Source organism: Hypomesus nipponensis, chromosome 2 (assembly GCF_054491055.1).
Source record: "Hypomesus nipponensis isolate SF chromosome 2, ASM5449105v1, whole genome shotgun sequence".
NCBI lineage: Eukaryota > Metazoa > Chordata > Actinopteri > Osmeriformes > Osmeridae > Hypomesus > Hypomesus nipponensis.
This window is the reverse complement of record NC_140362.1, coordinates 16,589,338-16,610,124: the sequence shown is the minus strand read 5'-3', so window position 1 is coordinate 16,610,124 and position 20,787 is coordinate 16,589,338. Positions and strand designations below refer to the sequence as shown.

Sequence of the window (20,787 nt, the reverse complement as noted above, 5' to 3'; positions counted from 1 at the left end):
ATGGTACATTATCATCCTTGATTTATCTTTTCTTGTAGGAATACAAAAGTACACTGACCCTAAATTAAACAAAATAATTCTGTGAAAAGAAAGTAAGACAGAAAGACGGAAAGAAAGAAAGAAAAATAAATGTGGTATTTTGTCTACAATTCTTTTTGGTATCAGACTGAAGAGGTGTCAACTGCAGATATTTTTCTCAACAGTTCCACAGGAAATCCTCACGCCCTCAGCAACATCCTTTTGACACATTTAGCGGCACCCCTGCAGTGGCACCCTTGACGATTGGTTGCAACTGAGTTTCAGTCAATCGAATCAATCTCAAAAATCGTTTGTGTTTGTTAAGCCAGTTCTGTTTACTTTGACTATCCCTTATTACCTGTTTCTCAAATGGGGGGCACTTGGAGGTAGGCCTACTACAGGGGGATTTGTGAGATAAAGTGGAGTAAATCATCAAAATATGGATATAAATACTTAAGGATACAATATGAAAAACAATTATGGGGTTCTTGGATTCAGAAATCAGAAAAATGGAGTACTGAAGCCAAAATAGTTTGAGAACCACAGCTTTGCATCTTACAAAAACAATGACACCAGTTCACCATAGGGTTAATACAACCATAGATATATATATAAACACTAGATGTTTATGTTTTTATGTGTGTTTATATATATATATTTGAATACAACAGCTCACGGCTTCAGCGGAAGTACTCACATTACGTTCAGTACTAACGTAACATCGTTCACTCACAGTTACGTCAGAACGTTTACCGAAAGGAAGTCATCATGGAGGACATCGGGGTAACTGTGGAGAAGAGCCAGGTACAATTTTGAATGTTTGAATCCGTTTATATTTGTGTTTTCTTATCGCTTCCGAATTATTGTTTTATTGTTTGAATTATTTGAAATGGTTTAAACTATTTAAAATTGCAACTCTGTAGAGCTAGCTATTTTACGCTTGTTAGTTAGCTAGTCTACATATTCTAGCCTAGCTACGGTAGTAGCAATCGAGCAAATGCTCTGTCATGCTATGCTAGCGTGAGACTGTCACAACTGGTTCTGCTGGCTAGTTGCTAACATAAAAGCTTACTAAATCAAAATCGCTTCCCCGTTTAGCTTTAAATGTATTCGATGTATTTGAATGTTGTGTATGTTTCCATATTTACTATATTTACTATTTAGGAGTTAGATTACAAGTTAACGTATCGCTTGCCAACTAGGTTTCTGTGGACAGGCTAGCATAGCTATCACCACCAACAACACCATCAGCTAGCATAGTGTGTTGAATGGTTGCTGGTTAGCTCAAAAATTGATGTTGTATTCATACAAATAACACTTAATGATAGCAGTGCTGCTCCTCTTTTAAACATACAAATGTAATATGTAAGTCTATTAAACATACTGATTTCTGTGATTTCCCACAAAAAACATGTATGCTGCAGACATGGTTCATATTGTCTATTATCTCATTATCAATTGATTTATTCTTTGATTTTATTTCTGTTAATCTATAGACTAACTAGTTTCTGGTCTCTAGTAGCTGATTTTGGTTTATATCTATTATATTATCATGGAATATTATTTGTTCTCTGATAAACTAACTTGTTTACCATTCTACACAGGAGGACATCCCTGTCATGCATAGTTCCAGGCCCCAGACAGGTCTCTCTTTCCTGGCTCCAGAACCTGAGGACCTTGAGGACCTTTACAGTAGATACAAGGTTAGAATTTCAGAGACTATTGTGTAAATATTTTCTTCTTCCTAAACACAAAAATGTATGATTACTTGTCAATGCATCAGTGTATCAAATTTGTCTTACTGAGCAATTAACAACGTAGAACACATGCTACTTGGATACAGTCTGCTTTAATTACACAGTATTGAACATAACTACAGCCAGGACCATGTAGACTATAAGGTCTCATACTGTTTCAGATTTTTAGGTACTGTAAACAAAACAAAACACTTTCTATATCTGTATGCTATTTGTATTAACTTTTCAATAGGACACACCTTTTTCTGTATGGGTTGCACTAAAAAGACTGATATTTTAAAGCTGATATAAATATCAGTCACCCTTCTAGTTTGATGTAACCTCCCTGTCACCCCCTGTGTTGTAGAAGCTGCAGCAGGAACTGGAGTTTCTGGAGGTGCAAGAGGAGTATATCAAAGATGAACAGAAGAACCTAAAGAAGGAGTTCCTCCATGCTCAGGAGGAGGTGAAGAGGATACAGAGTATACCTCTGGTCATTGGCCAGTTCCTGGAGGCTGTGGACCAGAACACAGCCATTGTGGGCTCCACAACAGGTAAAAACAGTATCATACCACATTATGATGAGATCGATGTTCACTCTTCGAGATGATTTAATTAAGAGCCTAAGTGTAATTTGATTTTATCCAAACATACTTCAAAGTCTTTGTGCACATTGACTACAGTGGCACTTATGGTATGCTGCCACCCTATTCACCTTACTTACTACAGTGATTATAGTGAGTACTATTTACATGTGTTTTTGTTTTGTGCCAACACCCCCACTTTTTTGTCTTTCATTTGTATAATCCTTTCAGGTTCCAACTACTATGTGCGTATCCTGAGCACCATAGACAGGGAGCTGCTGAAGCCAAATGCCTCGGTGGCCCTGCACAAGCATAGCAATGCCCTGGTGGATGTGCTCCCGCCAGAGGCTGACAGCAGCATCATGATGCTCACTTCAGGTAGCAATTTAAGCAATAAGCCCCAAGAGGCCGTGGTTTAAAATAGTTGAATAATAAACCGTAATTCTTCCGCCACTAGTTCCTACATAAATCGTTGCCACGCAACAGCCTGATGGACCCCTTTGCAGTGTTTGTTTATTTGAAATATTTGATACGCAGTAATATGGAATGTTAAAGAATGTTATGAGGACAACCTGTAAGCTTATGCTGGATTTTACAAAGGCATGGAACGCGATATAGCCAATCACAATCAAGGATGGGAACAACCAGTTTTAGAAGTTGTTTTTGAAGGTTGGGCTTTTAAATTTGGCAACCTTGAGTCAACAACTACTAACAACTATTTTTTTGTATGATATAAAACATGTCTAGGCTACAGGATATGTTTTTAATTTAAAAACATATATCATATCTTGTTTTTCAAAGCATTCATGAAAATATCCTCTTGGTGTGAACCATGGAAATGCTGATCCATTTTGTTATTTATTTTGCTTTCTGGTGCGTAAACACTGAAATAGTGAAGCTCTGATATTATATTTCATAAACAAGTTGTGTTGAATGATATTATGCAACTTTTGTTACATGGCTACAGAATATTATTAATATTTATTACGTAAATATTCATAAGGGTGTTGACGGTAGTATTTCAAATGTATTTATCGTCTTTAGTTTGTAATCTGTATATTATTTGTTTATTGCTTTGCATCGTCACATTTTTCTAAATTGTTTCATTTCAGATCAGAAGCCTGATGTTATGTATGCTGACATTGGTGGGATGGACATCCAAAAGCAGGAAGTGAGAGAGGCGGTGGAGCTACCACTTACACACTTTGAGCTCTACAAACAGGTTTGTATGTCTGTCTCAGTGTCAGTGTTAAGTTATTTACAACTTATTGACAGGTCATCAAAATGTTTCAAACTGTGTTTCGCCATCTTTGCTTTGTTGAGCCAACTTTTTGTCTGGCCTGTCTGTCCTTAGATTGGCATTGACCCGCCAAGGGGCGTTCTCATGTATGGACCCCCAGGCTGTGGAAAGACCATGCTAGCCAAGGCTGTGGCTCACCACACCACAGGTACTACTCAGGGTCAGGCAACAGAAAGTGAACTTCTATTCATGGTATCAGACATATATGTGATATTTAAATGTTTGTGTAACAACATTCTTACTCTTTGACAACTAACTCAAAGTAGTAATTTTCCTACAGTTAATATCTTATATCGTAAGAACAATTATTACTCTTCTCATATTCTTTTCTTCTTTCCCAGCGGCTTTCATCCGCGTGGTTGGCTCTGAGTTTGTGCAGAAATACCTGGGGGAGGGGCCTCGTATGGTTCGAGATGTCTTTAGGCTTGCAAAGGAGAATGCGCCTGCCATAATCTTCATTGACGAGATTGATGCCATTGCAACCAAGCGCTTTGATGCCCAGACTGGAGGTATGATCAGGGATATTAGCCAGCAAGTCTAGTTACTTACAATCAACAGGAAGTTATAACATATTCTGTGTTTTAATGGGATCCAAAGATTTTCAATAAACCCTGTTATGTTTGCTTTCTTTTCAAAAAAGTACAGTTAAACAAGCTAGTTCAAGTTTTCTCCACATCCAGGTGAAAGGCTAGATAAAGTATAGTTTAAGAAAGGCCTCACTGCCCTGAGCTTTGGGTTCACACCAGGGTTGCCAACCGTCCCAAATTGTCCGGGACATCCCAAATGATGGGTGATTTTGATTTGTCCCGTCAGGGACAGCTCCAGTCCCGTATTCCAATCACAGCCTCACCGGACAATAGGCTAATAGGCTACTGTAAACGCGCGAAAACTCACGCAAATGTTGCTATGGGACACGGTTGTTGCTTGTTGGTGACAGTGTGTGTGAACTGGCCACTGGTGAGCGTTATTGTGTGTCAAAAGGAGAAATTTGTAATCATTGTCTTGACTATTACTATGAACAATAATACATCCAAGCGAGTAGCTATTAGTGGTTTGCCAAAATTACACTGAATTTAGTAGGTTTATGGCTAATGAAAGCTTGTGATTTTCGTTATTGTTGGTCAGTTGTTGGTACGCGCGCAGGTGCGTGTGCACACCTGGAAGAAGTTGAGAAAGTTGGCAACCCTAGTTCACACATATGGCCTAATGTTTTTGATTTGTCAGACTAATCTGATATACAGCATATTGCCCCAGAAAGTGATTTTGTAGAACTACATACTATTACTAGATAATTCATTTTATAGCAGATATTGCTTTATTTTGGGGGGATATATCTGTTTTTAAATATACTTTATTTATACAAAATCAGGAATGAGATCTACTAGTGAATAATACTATTAGTTATTATCTGTCGTACAAACCTTATATTATCTTCTTTCTGGCCCTGCCAGCGGACAGAGAGGTGCAGAGGATCCTCTTGGAACTTCTTAACCAGATGGATGGCTTTGACCAGAATGTCAACGTCAAGGTGAGGAGCACCTGTCTTGTCTTTTCTCACTATTTCAGTGCCACCAAATAGTGATGCTTTTTCATGGTTGTGTAGCTTTAAGTTTTGCATACATTTTAGAGCACTGGTGATACCTCGAACTTGCCAAACCCTGATTGGAGGGCTTTAAATAACCCTCACTCCATTTGGTTCAATGCAGGTGATTATGGCCACTAACAGGGCAGACACTTTGGACCCAGCTCTCCTACGTCCAGGTCGTCTGGACAGGAAGATAGAGTTTCCCCTGCCTGACCGTCGGCAGAAACGCCTGGTCTTCTCCACCATTACCAGCAATATGAACCTCTCAGAGGAGGTGGACCTGGAAGACTGTATCCTCTAGCCTATATAGGCCCATCACGGTTATTACATAATGTGTAATAACCCTAATCATAGTGATGTTTGTATGTTTTTTATATACAGTTTTAGTCTGCTTTCCAATGTCACATGGTTTTTCACAGTTGTCCTTGACTGGTGTATAGATGTGGCCAGACCAGATAAGATCTCTGGAGCTGACATAAACTCCATCTGCCAGGAGGTGAGTGTGGCTGTGGTATGGAAGTGACTAAAAAATACTTTTATTATGCAATGGAAATATTGCAGGATCATTATACATAATAAACAGAGGTTAAGAGGATGTTTATCCTCACTCCTGGAGTCCATGTTAAGTTGTGACATTTTTTGTTGGAAAGGTGGGTGGCGACTTGGGACTACTTGGGAAAATTAAATGCTTGATGAATCTATTTTTCTACAACAGTATCTTGGCTATTTTTACCCACTGAGTTGTATTGCAAACAAGTATTATAGGTACCATAAAAGACCACTGTTCAAGGAACATTTAATTAACTGTGTTTTGTCTCCCTCTTTTCGTTCCTCCCTTTTATTCTCACAGGCTGGCATGTTAGCAGTGCGAGAGAACAGGTATATCGTCCTGGCCAAGGACTTTGAGAAGGCCTATAAGACTGTAATTAAGAAGGACGAGCAAGAGCATGAGTTCTACAAGTAGACAAACAACTGGGTCCTGTGACTCTGACTCGAAACACATGCATATAAAAGTAGACCATGACACACTTTTTTGAGCTGTCTGAAGATTTTCAAAATATATTTGAATTGAATCTTCTTAGTGTAGTTGAGTTTGTATCTGTCTGTACTTCCTTGTTAAAACAGTACTCAGAAATTACCATTAAAGATGTTTTCCATAAAGAATTAAGATCTATGTTTCATGGCCTTTTTTAATGAAAGTATTTACCACTTTTCTGTAAATTTTTTGTTATGAAATGTACTTTTTACTGTATTTACTTCTGAACATCCTCAATGGAGGGAGGGTGGTTAACTGTATTTAGCGCTGTCATTATTTGATTGATCCACCACATCTACTACTGTAAACCTTAAGAGGCCTGGGACCCAGATAAAGCCCACCCTGCCCTCCTCTTCCCCAAGTTGCACAACCCTGTTAAAATGTCTACCAAAGTGCCAGCTGCTGAATCAGAGCACATTACAGTACATTCATTCAGCTGACCCTCTTATCCAAAGCAACGTATAAATACCGCACAGCATCACACTCCACCACGTTCCAAAAAAAAACATGCAAATTGTAAACATGTTGATCATGGTTTTTTATTTTGTGTATATTTGGACCACTAGGGGTCAGTAAGAGGGTCTATAAAAGGATAGAGTGAAGAAAATTAGTAGAGGTACTGGAGAGGTGACGTAATATGTCTGCATTTATAGAATAAAAGTTATTGAATTAAATAATTTACGGCTAGTCATTGCAAACAAACAACAGTCCCCCACCAGTGATGTAGTTCCCTCCCTTGGGTCAGTCAGTGCCCAGACCACCCGATGGCCACACAAAATAAACATTACTGTGTGATGACTTAATGCGCATACAGAGATGTTCAAGACAATCCTACGTTTTCCAGACATTTGGAAAAACTCATCACAACGTCTACGAAGAAGTGTATGAAGCAAGCATTAGGATAGGGTGCTTCATGCCCCTGCTCAGGTGACATCTGCAAAACCAGTTCGCCCCTAGCAGCTCAAACTCGACATTACAATGAGACGAACTAAAGCACAGAGACCGATCCCCAGTCCATAAACCAGCATAGACGATGACAAAAAAAGAAACTTATTTTCATCATGGAAACTAGCAATTAGCTGATAGCCTAAACCACGTACAAGACTGTGATGTAAATGTGCCCCTAGAGGCATTAAATTAACAATACAGTGTGACGAACTAATCCAGAGATTCTTGTCTTCCCCCACCCCCTACCCACGTAGCACAAATTCGTGACTGTTTACTAGTGCATTAGTGGATTAAACACTAGAATGGGCCAGTCAAAGCAAACATACAAATAGCAGGACAATGACAATCATGAGTTTCGCCCGGAAAAATTGACACAACTGAGATACGTCCACTTCCACGTCACGATCCGAGCGCAGAGTTCACAAAGCAAGGGATAACGATACCGCCCCTCACTCAGAGTTGCAAACATGTATTATTTAGGGTAATCCATTCACATGCAATCTGATACGGAACTAACTCCGTCATCTGACTCAATGCGTTCTGGAATTGAATCATATTCCCTTTCAATTCAATAATACGATAAAAAGTTTTTTTTTGTTAAAAGTCTGTATAGTTAGCTAGCTGCATGCCATTTTTGCTTATTAATTAGCTACAAAACTGTACACAATAGTTGTGTTCGATGTTGATAGAACAATGTAGTACAAATGAGTCAAGCGAATGACTCAATTGGAAAAATAATTATGAGTCTCCAGGAATTACATAGAGTCATTCGAACGAATTGTTCGAATCGTGCTTGGCAGCTGATGCCGATGTGTGAATCAAAGAAGGATATAGAAGCGCAGCACCACTTCCTGCTTAGTTCCTTCTTAACGGCACAGTGCCCGTTTCAACTTCTTAATAAGCGCACGGATCAGAGAGTGTGATATTGAAGTTCTACATAAGTTACGCCATTTGCAAGAAGGGGTGAGCATTGGAGAGAAAAACAATAAGAGCTTCGAGGAAATAAACTGCTAACACCTTGGTAAGCTGCCAATGCGTCATAGCATGGCTTTCCCTTTCTCGTACACCTAGCTATCGTTTGGGTAGCACTAGCGTACTCTTCCTTGGAACCTGGGCGACGATGTCGATATGTAAATGGGTAATATTGATAGTCATTGCATTTCTATTGTCATACTATTTTGACACAAAACACAAGCCATAGCCAATATGGCTAGTTAAACCGTTTATTACACTGTCATGTTAGTCAGCTAACTAGCCTCTCGAGACAGACCTAGGTTAGTACAGGCGTTGTTGCTGGTGCACAGCTGTTGCCTGACACAACTGATGATGGTTCTGTGGCAAAGCAAAACTCTTGCTTCTTTCTCATCTGCTTTCGAACGTTGGACATCATAAATATCATGATATTTGTTCTGACTGTGGTTATCATGTCGGAGCATAGCTAACTAGCTAGTATGTTAAAGAGCTTGGCAACAGAGAGAAATAGACATGTGGCGCAATGGTTTAGCATCCAGAACTAGAACCCAGGTTCACGGATCCATACTACTAACTGTACTGTGTAGCGTTACTTGTCGATTCGTCGAAGGAAATGTACTGTAGTCCTTTAGCAATTGCTATATTGGTGGGGTTTGACAGTCCCAGTTGTTTTGCTTTGGTCACCACCAGTCATTTACATATACATGGGTTCTTTTAGCAGACGCTTTTATCCAACGCGACTTCCAAGAGAGAGCTTTACAAAAGTGCATGGGTTCAATGATCATGAACAACGAGATAGCTTTGATAATGATTAATTATACTTTAACGTGCTTTGCTAGTTAGTTGTAGCTTCTGCGCTGAAAGCTGATGGCATCAATGATCGAAGCAAAAATGATTTTTGGTAGCTTAAAAGTGTATTGTTCTTCCCAGTTTTTCTGTTCATTTATTATACAGTTGTGGATTTAGCAAAACATATGTCCAAGTAGCCTTGTTAAGATGGAGTGTTATTTGGGAATTAAAAAATAAATAATATTACAACAATTCCCAAATTAACTAATTTTTTTCCAGTCAATTGCGCATTTCTTTTTCCTATGTTTCACCTTCGTTCAATGTTGTATTTTTCAGGTAGGCTACTCCTTACTGTAAAGACAACAGTGAAGAGTGTCGATTGACACTTCGTATGAACAAAAGGGGATGCTAGTTTATGACTTGATATTCTTAAGTATTGTTGACGTATTCCTCCCTCCTAAAATACCCATAACACCATCCATGCATTGAACAATATTAAGTAGAGTAGCAGAAGGCTACATGCACTGTAGCAGTGCTCTACTAAGTGTCACTCCAGAAGAAGTGTGAGAGGAGGTTGTTTTGGTTCTACTCAGCAGCTTGTCCCAGTGGATACAGAGCCCAGGTAACCGCTGAGGAGCCATGTACCAGCAATTTTTTTGTGGGTGGGGCTAAATTCTGGCAGCCAGGATCTGGCAGCCAGGCTAGCTACAATCACTACAGCATCAAGTGTAAAACGGTTTTATTTAGTGACCCATTCATCGAGGTACGGATAGCATGGCCTAAATAACAGCCTCAATGAACAACTGTGTTGGATCCACGTTAATCCAATTTTTTGAATCTCTCAATCTGCTAATCCAGGGAATCTCTTGAGTGGGATTAGGATTGGCAGTTTTAAGTAGCCTGGATTTGTAGGTGTGGGTGTGACTACAGCAGACCATTTTAACAGGAGTTGGAGGGAAGGCAGTCTTTCTGTCTCTTTCCCTGCTCTTAAAGGGCCTCAGTCTGGAAGTGGATTTATATTGGGGCCCACATCAGACCTGACTGTCCAGGCTCTACTTGGGCATGTTGTTACTTGGAAAACAAGCATATTTAATATTGTGTTGTAAATCACCTAAAAAGATTTATAATTGGCAAGATAAAACATTTGCAATTTACTCCTGTGTCTTCTTTTATGTCTTTCAGATTTGTCTGTGTGTGATTAGTTCATACCCTGGAGATCCGGTTGGGTGGAACATCCTGTACAACTGGAAGCCTCTTTGCTGTGTAGTGTACTAGGATGCGACAATAGTCCCAGGTGGCAGACCCTTCCCCTCCCTCCCCCCCTCCCCCCCCCCCCCCCAACAACCACCACGCTCTCCCCTTTCCTCTCTTTTTCATCTAATATCTTTTGATTACTCCTCGCGTGGTTAATACGGCCCACTCCACATGGCTCTAGCTTTCAAGCCAGCCAGCAAATGATTGGAAGCTGTAGTCCTTTGGACTCCTGCATATGCTCCCACCTCTCCTGAGGACAGCAGAAAGCAGTACAAGATCGCACAAGCAAACTGACAGCCTTTAAACTAGACTATTCAACCATGGTGGAATGGACCACTGACATAATCACACTGAGGGAAGTTGCAGAATGTTGAGCTGGCATCACCACCAACATCACATTGTGCCAGTCACCCACAGGACTACCAGACAGACAGCATCTCAACCTGTGGTGGATAATGGGATTGAGATATAGGTGACAAACTTGATGTGCATTTTTGGATTATAGTCTCTCTCAACCTCACTTGTGCTTTCTCCATTTATCAGTAAACCCAAAGTGCCTTTTGGATCTTTTTTTCATTTAGCCACATTCCCATATGAGAACATTGCTGTAAATTTTTTGTAAAGGACCTAAAACTTATCAATGTGATTCAGCATATCTGTGCCATATTCAACAGCTGCACACATTATGGACTCTGTGTTTACAGTAAAACTTCCTTAATTGTGGTATAGTTGACTGTTAGTCACCTGCACCAACCAACCAGTCAGCTGACCAACCAGTGAAAACCACTTCCTCCTCTGTTGCCGTGGCACTCTTTTGTTAACATGATCACAATCCAGTCCAAATGGCGCTACTTGTTCATGTTCCTGAGCATCCAGTTAGTTGTTATGGCACTGCTCTCTCGTGAGGGCTACCAGAAAAGGGTCACCTACTTCATCCGCATCTTCCGCAAACCTGATAGCGGTGGGTTATCCCAGGGCTGCAACAACACCAGCGGACCAGATGGCTTGGCAGGATCAAGGGCAGGTGTAGGGGCTGATGTGTACGCCAACCTATCCTTGCTGGCCAGGGTTCAGACCGGAAGTGAGGACATGCCCTTCTGTCCAAAGACATCCCCTCTCATTGGTGAGTTAACCACAAGTTTTCCCAGTGTAAAGTTACCAGGTCCTGCCCAGTGTCCTTGTTTGTTGCTTGTTGAGGATAGACAACAGTACCTTGGAGTTGACACCTAAAACTGTAGAAGGATTTTCCACCCATACATCAAGGTAGAACATTAGACAAGGTTTGTGAGAGTATGTAATCACCGTCCGGGAAAGAGTCAATACAGGCGCCAAACAGGTTTGACAACTGGGTCTTTCCTTTCTCTTGTTTCAACATTGTTTGTACTGAAACCAATAGAACTTCTCCCATCTTGTTTTTACAAGATAGTTGGACATCAGCCTGATTGTTTAGGTTTTTATGACTCATTCGAACTAGCAAAACAAATGTGTGTGTGCTTGCATGCTCTCTAACCTATTATTATCAAAATGAGAAGGGACAAGTGGCAATATTATTCTGGGACAACTGCGGTAGTTCTGCTGGTAATAGCTTCTACACTTTGTGACTACATAGAAAGGACGCAGTGTAGGAATTATGAAGCCATCAGAGCCACCACTACGGCAGAATAACATTTGTATTTGGATGTGGCTTACCACACAAGAATACTGATATTTTATGGCCATCCACAATTGTTTTTGTATTCTGTTTATTTAAAAGTTTTTTTTCTTGTCCATCCTGCAATTGTTTCACATTCTGATTTTAAAGAGCCTGCATTATTTTGAAACTGGGATTCTCCTTAAGTGTTTATACATGGTGTTTTTCTGCTTCTGTAAAATAGCTTGAGAAAAATCTGAGAAGTCTGTAATTCATGTTTGGTTATACTTTTAAATACTGAAATGGAAACTCATACAGAACTGTCTTTCCCTGTGTCTTACCAGGTGGGCCAATCCATGTCCACTTCCCTTCGGGGTTAACGTTTGCTGAAGTACAGAGGAAGAATCCTCTAGTGGTCCGTGGGGGTCGGTACAGGCCACCAGACTGTGAGGCGCAACATCGAACTGCCATCATTATTCCTCATAGGAACCGGGAACACCACTTAAAATTCCTACTCTATTACTTGCATCCATTCCTGCAGCGGCAACAGCTCAACTATGGCATCTATGTCATCCACCAGGTTAGACGCACACAAACACAAAATACGCACATTCTATTAGAAAAGGACACATTTTAGACTGATGACACAATTCCTCTCATTTGACTATCTGCCATTCGCAGCAAGAAAGGTCATGTCTTCACCCTGCTGTGCTGCTGTTGTGTTGTAGGCTGGGAACTACACGTTCAACCGAGCAAAGCTGATGAACGTGGGCTTTCGCGAGGCCATGAGGGAGGAGGACTGGGATTGCCTCTTTTTCCACGATGTGGACCTTATACCAGAAGATGACCGCAACACATATGTGTGTGACTCCCAGCCCAAGCATGCCGCCATCGCTATGGATAAGTTTGGCTACAAGTTAGTTTTATGCCCCCATTATTTGCTTTCTAACCTCTCTTTCTGCTTCCACCCATTTGACATTTGGCATTTGGTCCTTTTACTCAACAGTTTCTTTGTCTATTTAATGTCTTAATTTTTTTTCAGGCTTCCATATAAGATGTATTTTGGAGGAGTGTCTGCATTGTCACCTCTTCACTACCTTAAAATGAACGGTTTCCCCAACAACTACTGGGGCTGGGGAGGAGAGGATGACGACATTGGCATTAGGTGAGTCTTAGTGAAATATAATCTGCAGTATTTTTTTTGTACCATGTCTAATTGAATATTCTTTATTGCTGCTATTAGCTCTCTAGAGAACAGTACTTTGTTCAGGTTGGTAAAAGCTGGTGTCAAGTGCTGTGGTCATTAGAGGGTGTGACAATGGATGTGGCGCAGCACAGAAGACAAAACCACCAAAAATGCAATGGAGAAGGTTAGAAGGAAACAATCGACAGCCGGAAACAATGTAATTCTAGACAGGCTTGTCTTTCTGCCTTAGGCTCCTTGAGATCCTGATTCAGGAAAGAGATCAGAATAACATGAGACTGCTTGTTATCGTTTGTATGGTTTGTATGGGTAGGCAGGTAGGTTACACCCTTAAGTTGTGGGGGTGGTTGACTTCAGTGTGCACCTGGTACCTTTTGTCTTGGCATGGTGGTATTCCAACACAGTATCCAAAACTCTGAAAAAAATGCATTTCAAAGATGCAGATCACATTGTAGGAATCCAAAACCAGCACAAATCCCCCCCAAAAATGTGTAGTAAACCTGCAGATAACCCCAAAATATTTGATAACTATACTGTAAACAAGTTGACAGAACAGCTGACAAAGTTGAGGAGTTGATTTGCAGCGTTCCCTCCGCTGCAAATCAAAGCTGTTCCCTGTGTAAAAATACTTGGCCTACGTATTCAAAACGACTTGTGTTGGGATGAGCAAGTCAAGCATATGTCAGCACAAGCAGCAAGAAAGCTGTTCATTCTCAAGCGTCTCAGAAATTTCAGCTTATCTATTGAATTATTGGGGATTTCCACGGGATACATCCGGCCCCTACTCGAGTATGCTGTGCCCATCTGAACCCCTGGACTAACGAAGCAACAAGTTGACCAGTTGGAAAGGATTCAAAAGAGAGCCTGCCGAATCATGGGCCGTGCCTACCCTGGATATACAGATGCACTAGCACACCTGGGCCTTACTACTCTAGCTGAAAGGCGTGAGAGAATGAGTCTAAAGTTTGCCAGATCCCTTCTGAACTCTGAATTTGCACACTGGTTGCCAAAGTGCAGATCTGACATCTCAGGTAGAAGCACCAGAAATGGACACAAACTCAGCATTCCGAAGGCTAACACACTGAGATACAATAACTTGCCATACAGTATGTTGATATTTTATCCATAGTATGATTTTGTTTATCATACATTTATCAGAATGACTGTGTATATTGTTTAATGTCTTGATTTACTATGTTTGTACATACACATCATTCAACTAAACAAAATTGGGGCAAAGTTCTGAAATGTTCAACAATTTAAAATCCCACATTTCACCTGTTTAATTTAAATGGTTACTTCTCATTCCTCTTGCCTTCTGGCTTGTTTCTGGCCATCAGAGTTTCATTGGGAGGAATGTATATCAAACGACCGTCGCTGAAAGTGGGTCGCTACAAGATGATCAAACACAAATTGGACAAGGGAAACGACGTGAACCCTCGGAGGTACAGTGTCTGTCTTTCTTTAAGCATATATATTATGTTGTAAAACCAACCGGTTATGCAATGCAACAATGAAATAAATGTGGGGACATAGAACATTTTATATTGTTTTGGTCATGACTGTAGATGTCTCACTGTCCCCTTGGTCTTTAACGGTCTTCTCTCCCTTCTTGAAACCAGGTTCAACATGTTGGCCAAGACACGACAAACCTGGAAGCTGGATGGCATGAACACTGCAGAGTATGAGGTGTTAATGCGTGACTACCTGCCCCTCTATACTAACATCAGCGTTAACATTGGCACTGAGGCCGGTCTGCATGCCACCCAATTATCCAACACTCCTGCGAAAACCCCAGCTAAGCCTCCAGTCAAACTATCCACCAAGGTTCCAGCCAAGCCCCCTGTCAAACCCAAACAGGACCAACCAAAGAGCCAACACCACTGAACTCCTACCCCCAAATCTATATCCCATTCCACCTGTGACTTATTACCTGGTGTGTGGAACATGCCTGTTACCTTGGAAAAAAAAAACTGTCCTTTTCCTGACCACTGACTCCTATCAAAAACCTTTTGGGGGAGATATACATTCCCTTGGTGTGCTGGATTCCATGATAGACACATTGCCTTTTCTGTCATTAAAAAAACTGCAACTTTCACAGTCAGTTGTATCAAGATGAAAGAGGGATTGGGGTCACCTCACCCTGACTCTACTACTGGCCATTGATGACTTTTCTCTGCTGTGGGTTGTTAAGGGAACAGTAGAGGACAAACTGACTTTGCCTGTGTTTATTTCTCTACAGTGCAGTTAAACAGCCACTTTTTGAACCTGAAGTTGCCTTAGAATACATCTTTTTTTTTTTTGCCCTCACACAATTACCTTATATTTTGTATGATTATAGGTGGTAGAGGGATTGTTGTGTTTTTTTTTTCAAAAATTCAATAGCATTTGTTATTTTTATAGCGTAGAAGTTTGATACTGTAGCAAATGTGGTGAATTCTGACTTTTGGAACCATGCTGTGGGGTGTCTTGAGTTGCAGCTTAATGGTTCCTTGTATAAAAGACATGTCATTTCAACCTTTCTATTAACACAATAGTGCAGACACAGCTCATTCGATCTTTATGGTTGTCAGTACAGTACAATCAAAACAGCATGTTTTTCCTTATCATATTCTCCATCTACAACCATGGTATTTTCTGTTTAAAAATAAAAAAATATTGCCTTTGTAAGAGTGGGCTTGGGTAAATATTATCAATCAATTGCCTTCAGATGAGCAGGCTATCTATTGTGTACTTCATTGTTTACTGGTGTATGCTGTTATGTTTTGTTTAATTCCATGAGATCAATAAGACACTTTATTACATCTTAGTTTAGTTATGTTGTGCTGGTTTTGACATATTTAATCTCTCCTCAAATGATTAATTTATCAGCACTGATTTATAATAATTAGGTGGAAGAAGTCCATTGCAGTCTTTTGCCTAATGACTTTTACTTCCGGTCTCTTTAGATTATTGCATCTCTGTTAATGAAGTCAAATGCCACATTTCGTTTTCTTTAATTTGATTGTACAGTGTGGAATTTACTGACAGAATTTGGTGACAAGTAGGGATGAAGTCTCGTAATGGGTATGGTTGACTTGTGGCCAGTACATAAGGGAAGTACTGTAATAAGGGAACATTGTGACACAATAAGGGAACATTGTGACACATGTATGCCAGTTAGCTGTCGACAACTTCATGCCATGCAACCAATGTGCTTTGAAAGCTAAAGATTATTTTCTTTTATAATTTTTTCATTAAATCAACGCTGTTTGCATGTTTGGGTTTCTTTGTTAAGCAACCGCAGCATTCCTTTTGACTCCTATTACGGAGAAAGTGCTGCTATATAATAGGCAAATCAGTCAAAATGGTAACAAATGACGTTGCAAGCAATGCTGTCCATTATTTCATTGTTTTGTTTTTTTCTTCAATGTTTTATCTATGCATGTTAATGGCTTGTCTCCAGTCCATTGTTCTATTTACCTGTGACACTTGTTTAAAATAGTCCACTTTTCTCAACGTTTCAGCCTGAATTCATTCAACAGCATTACCTGTCTGTATGTTATCTGAATATGCATAACACATGCAGTTGTATGCAAAAGTTTGTGAACCCTTTCAAAATAATGAGCCGTTTAATTTCAATCGTGTTTAGTACTTGGCAGACATATCTTCCATGTGATAACTTCCAGAAGTCTGACCTATGAATGTTATGTTTTTACTTTGTTTATATGTGATATTGTGTGTAGAGGAGTAAGACTAAATTCAGTATGTACGGTTTTAAAAGGCAAATTATCTCCAATGGTGGCCAAACTTATGCATACAACTAAAGTCTTGGTAGGCCATCCGTCAACACGGATATGCCCAAGAAAAATTTGTTCAAATTTAGGTTTGGTTAAGCATGCTTAATCCGCTCTGTATATTTGAACAGGTTAAGCAACTACATATTTGTTTGCTGTATGTGTGTGCTCTTAAGTTTATTGTTAGACCAACACTCCACAGGGATGTTGATGTACAGTTCAGGATAGTGTGACTTTTTTGCTATAGTTTCTTAATGAAATCTGCACAGTCCAGAGTGGCCTTATATAATGAATAATAAAGAAATTATGACTCATACACTTGTGTTTTTAGAACATGTAATGTTTTAAATGTAGCCTACGCTTTTAGGTATGAATACTCTGTTTTGTCTTTTACTATAACGGACCCCCTCAGGTCTGACTAGTTGCTCTCTTTAGTGTGGGTCACGTGGCACACTCATGGCCCTTATAAGGAAATGTGTGATACGTTGCATATGGCCACCAGTCATCAGTTTGAGAGATACTTATTAGGTTAATTGATCAGGAAAAGTTTGAATTTCAGACCATGTCAGAAGGACTGCGGTGACTGAGAGGCGTGTAGTTGAAGAGGGAGGTCTTAACACCATTGGGGAGCGAGGGGTGAAGAAGCCCCGCGGGATAGATAAGGGGTAACCCTTCTGGCTGCAGGAGTCCCAACACATCCCATCATTGCAATAACTGCATTTCTTGCTTTGGATTAATAAAGTATTACTCGACTCTATATTGTCAATGTTGTGGCACTATAGACAAGACAGTCCCATCTACTGTCTCTAGCTACATAGTTCAAATGTACTTTGGGTATGAATATGGGTATAGCTATGATAATTTTATATAATTTGAGAATGAATCCATCATCTGTTTTGTGAATGATATAACTTCTTAACAGGGAAAAAAATGTTTTCTTTAAATTGAATAAAGTACACACAATGCAACAGTAAACTTTTATTTGAGAGTATGTTGATGTTAGGAAGCAACATAACCACATCTACACAATGGGACAGAATGATATTACAGCATTGTTGGTGCTCAGTCCATTACAGAGGGAGTCCATCAATATTCTCTCCCTAATTTGTTGAGCTGATCAGATATTTTCTACACACATCACACATTTTAAAAAGGTATGAATATCATTTATTGTGGAATTTCACCGTTCGGATCATGGAGGATTATCTTGGAGTTAATTTAACAGCTTAGTCGCCTGTTAATTGTACAGTGATATCCTTAAAATCACTGACAAGACTCAGTCAGAGAGACCGTTGTCTGTCATAACAAGATTATGTTGGTTAGCAAAACATTGCTACCAAATACATAATTATATATATATATATTGTGTTTTCCCCAAACTCGAAACAGACATCTTCATACCTAAACTGTTTTGGCCAAACCTTTGACTTTTGACCCAAAATCAAACACTGTAGTCAAAACCGTATTATCTGTCGTATAAACCTAACTTTGCATTCAAAATACACACAAAGACCTCAAATAAATTCCACCTTCTGAATACCCTTTGCACACACCTGGGAGGAATTGAAAACACTATTATAAAAAGGTTTTCAAGAACCATTAACTATAACATGTACCTGAATTTTAGATATGTTTTACCTCATGAGTTTGACATGATGTAAATCATAAAACTCACAATTACTGCAATTGTCCTTCTTACAGGCTGTTTATTTTCTATTTACATTATACAGCAATTGCATTTTGAGCTCTTGTTACTGTAGTGGTCACAGGATGCAAATAGTAGTATTGCACAAATATATTGCTGTAAATTGTAATTTGGGGAACAAAGGCTGAGAAAAACAAGGAAACAAACAAATATTTTTTTCCTGGGTAACAGAGCTTGAGTACGCAACAGTACTGTTCTTTCTGGGTCAGCATCCTATCTCTGACCAGGGTCAGGCCAGAGATTTTTCTCAACATCACAGGCAATGTTTTCTCAAGCCAAACAGCAGGGAAAATTCCCTTGAATGCCTGAGCCATCCCTGACAAGACTCCATAGCAATGTCCCACAAGCTTCTTCCATGGCTTGGAGAAGGTTGTTCTGTCATAGGGATGTCTGTCATAGTGTGGTATGGATCTCATTTGAGATAATTGTTCCTCTTCCTCTTCATCTCCCCTGTCCACCTCCTCTCGTTCTGACAATTCTGACAATTCTGCCTCTTCCTCTGATATTTGCATCCATGATTTTACAGTTTTTCACAATTGCTAAAACACATTCTTGAAACAGTCACCCATTTTCTCAAAACTGTAAACACAAAACCTCATCTTCAAGCACTATTTACAAAACCTCTGAATTCTCTTGCAAAATGAAGCTTTCGCTTCAAAACAGTTTTACCTGTCCTCAAAATCAAACTTTCACCTCAAAACAGATTTACCTGTGCTCAAAATCAAACACTGCTCTCAAATCATAAACAAAGTGATCAAAATGATATACACTATCAAGCAGTCAGTAAACAATACACCAAAAAATTGAAAACCCATTGTTCAAAACATATAGTTCTCAAGGAGAAGTACATTTTTACGTAATCTCAAAACTAATTTCATATTTATCCGTCAATGTCTTTTGATGAACGAAAACATGTTCTATCATAGTAGCTCAACATTTATCAGAAATTACTACTCTGCTTTGCTCTTTGCAATTGTTTTTTATTCTTTCTCCTCCTTGTACCCCTATACAGTACTATACTGGCCTTGCATAGTTTGTCACCAAAGGGCACTCTACAACGTCCCTGTTGGCAACACGAGTGGGGCAGAATGTTAGGGAAATCTGTTTGTTTTGTTACGCGTTTCTGGATTTTTTATTTTATTACGGTAATTTTCTATATCGGCCGATATATCAGAGTACTATACCCTGCATCTCACTACCCACAACTCACTCTTGTTCTTTGTTGATATAAACCTGCAACCAGTCTAAATCTATTGAGCATTCAGTACTGTTACTGTAACAAATGGAAAGTGCAATGTTCAGGGCCATACCATTTGTTATGTAATTTTACAGTATAGAGCCTACAATGCACTGTACTACAGTATACAATACTATACAGTAAAAGGTACAAAAATCAAAGGAGTAAACATGTGATCAATGTGCTTCTTCTTGTCTTTGGTCTGGGTCAGGGTCATTGACATCACAAGGAATATTTTCCCACCTTCAACAACCTGTTTGCTCTCTGAACTGGCTTATATTGGTTGTGTCACATCATTTAAAAACAAGTTAAATCAATTTTGAGTGGTTGTGTTTAGTCAATGACATGTTTTTTCTATTTGTATTTGATTGTTGCCATTTGTGTTTACCAGTATGGATGACATGTGCATTAGAGTGCAGAATGTGTTTTGAGAATGAGAATGTGTTTAGAGTTTTGCTGAAAAGTCTATGTGAGATTTGCAAATTGTGTTTTACCATGTGAAATGGTTTAAGGTATTGACAACAGACTGCACAATTAGCTACATGAGTTTAGGCAACTGATAACTTTGTTCAGCCAATGGGTTTAAGTGTTTTAGCAATTCAGAAAAACTGTAAAGTACAGATGAGTTAGCTTTGTATTCATTCCAAACCCCTGATTGCTTGTTGAGTATATTTGCTTGTTAGTGCTTACACATGGATAATAGGTTGTTAAGGGTGTTTGAATTGCGCTGGTTTGGGTTTACTTATCAAACGGCAATGTTTTCTGAATGACATAATGGTGATATTTAGTGAGAGGTGTGTTTAGACTTTTGCATAGAAGTGTGAATGAACCTGAGAAATGTGTCCAAAAGGGTCAATTGTGTTAAAAGATTGTGGTACATGGTCTTTCTCCTGGGATTTGGCAACATGGTTTTGTGAGGATGGCTAACACATACCATTTTTGTATGTTAGCAATCGAGAAAAACTGTAAGCTACAATTTGATGTGCTCTTGGGGCCCCTCTTGTGGTCACAGG

At 39.5% G+C, this 20,787-nt stretch overlaps 2 protein-coding genes across 3 annotated transcripts; both read left to right on the top strand.

Annotated features, from left to right (window-relative positions):
• Positions 1-753: 753 nt before the first annotated feature.
• On the top strand, positions 754-6,391 carry psmc4 (proteasome 26S subunit, ATPase 4). The gene is made up of 11 exons (XM_084708624.1): positions 754-822; positions 1,623-1,721; positions 2,122-2,308; positions 2,570-2,716; positions 3,451-3,560; positions 3,693-3,786; positions 3,980-4,147; positions 5,090-5,166; positions 5,345-5,513; positions 5,664-5,719; positions 6,074-6,391. Exons 1-11 carry the CDS (start codon positions 787-789, stop codon positions 6,185-6,187), a joined length of 1,257 nt encoding a protein of 418 aa, XP_084564750.1. The 5' UTR covers positions 754-786; the 3' UTR covers positions 6,188-6,391.
• Positions 6,392-10,315: 3,924 nt separating this feature from the next.
• On the top strand, positions 10,316-17,150 carry LOC146301041 (beta-1,4-galactosyltransferase 3). 2 transcript variants are annotated; one of them, XR_014768112.1, is made up of 6 exons: positions 10,316-11,345; positions 12,197-12,432; positions 12,581-12,768; positions 12,895-13,017; positions 13,289-14,162; positions 14,397-14,484. XR_014768112.1 is itself a non-coding variant. In XM_084708625.1 (6 exons), exons 1-6 carry the CDS (start codon positions 11,045-11,047, stop codon positions 14,941-14,943), a joined length of 1,218 nt encoding a protein of 405 aa, XP_084564751.1. In that variant the 5' UTR covers positions 10,316-11,044; the 3' UTR covers positions 14,944-17,150. The 2 variants fall into 2 exon arrangements, 1 of the variants encoding a protein (XP_084564751.1); XM_084708625.1 differs by lacking the exon at positions 13,289-14,162 and adding an exon at positions 14,679-17,150 and having other exon boundaries at positions 14,397-14,501.
• The last annotated feature ends 3,637 nt before the right edge of the window (positions 17,151-20,787 follow it).

Excerpts from the sequence above, each read along its gene's own strand:
- psmc4 (XM_084708624.1), top strand. The coding sequence starts at position 787 with ATGGAGGACATCGGGGTAACTGTGGAGAAGAGCCAG. Across the intron at positions 3,561-3,692 it reads ACTTTGAGCTCTACAAACAG|ATTGGCATTGACCCGCCAAG; the intron begins GTTTGTATGTCT and ends GTCTGTCCTTAG. Across the intron at positions 5,167-5,344 it reads ACCAGAATGTCAACGTCAAG|GTGATTATGGCCACTAACAG; the intron begins GTGAGGAGCACC and ends GGTTCAATGCAG.
- LOC146301041 (XM_084708625.1), top strand. The coding sequence starts at position 11,045 with ATGATCACAATCCAGTCCAAATGGCGCTACTTGTTCATGTTCCTGAGC. Across the intron at positions 11,346-12,196 it reads AAAGACATCCCCTCTCATTG|GTGGGCCAATCCATGTCCAC; the intron begins GTGAGTTAACCA and ends GTGTCTTACCAG. Across the intron at positions 12,769-12,894 it reads ATGGATAAGTTTGGCTACAA|GCTTCCATATAAGATGTATT; the intron begins GTTAGTTTTATG and ends ATTTTTTTTCAG.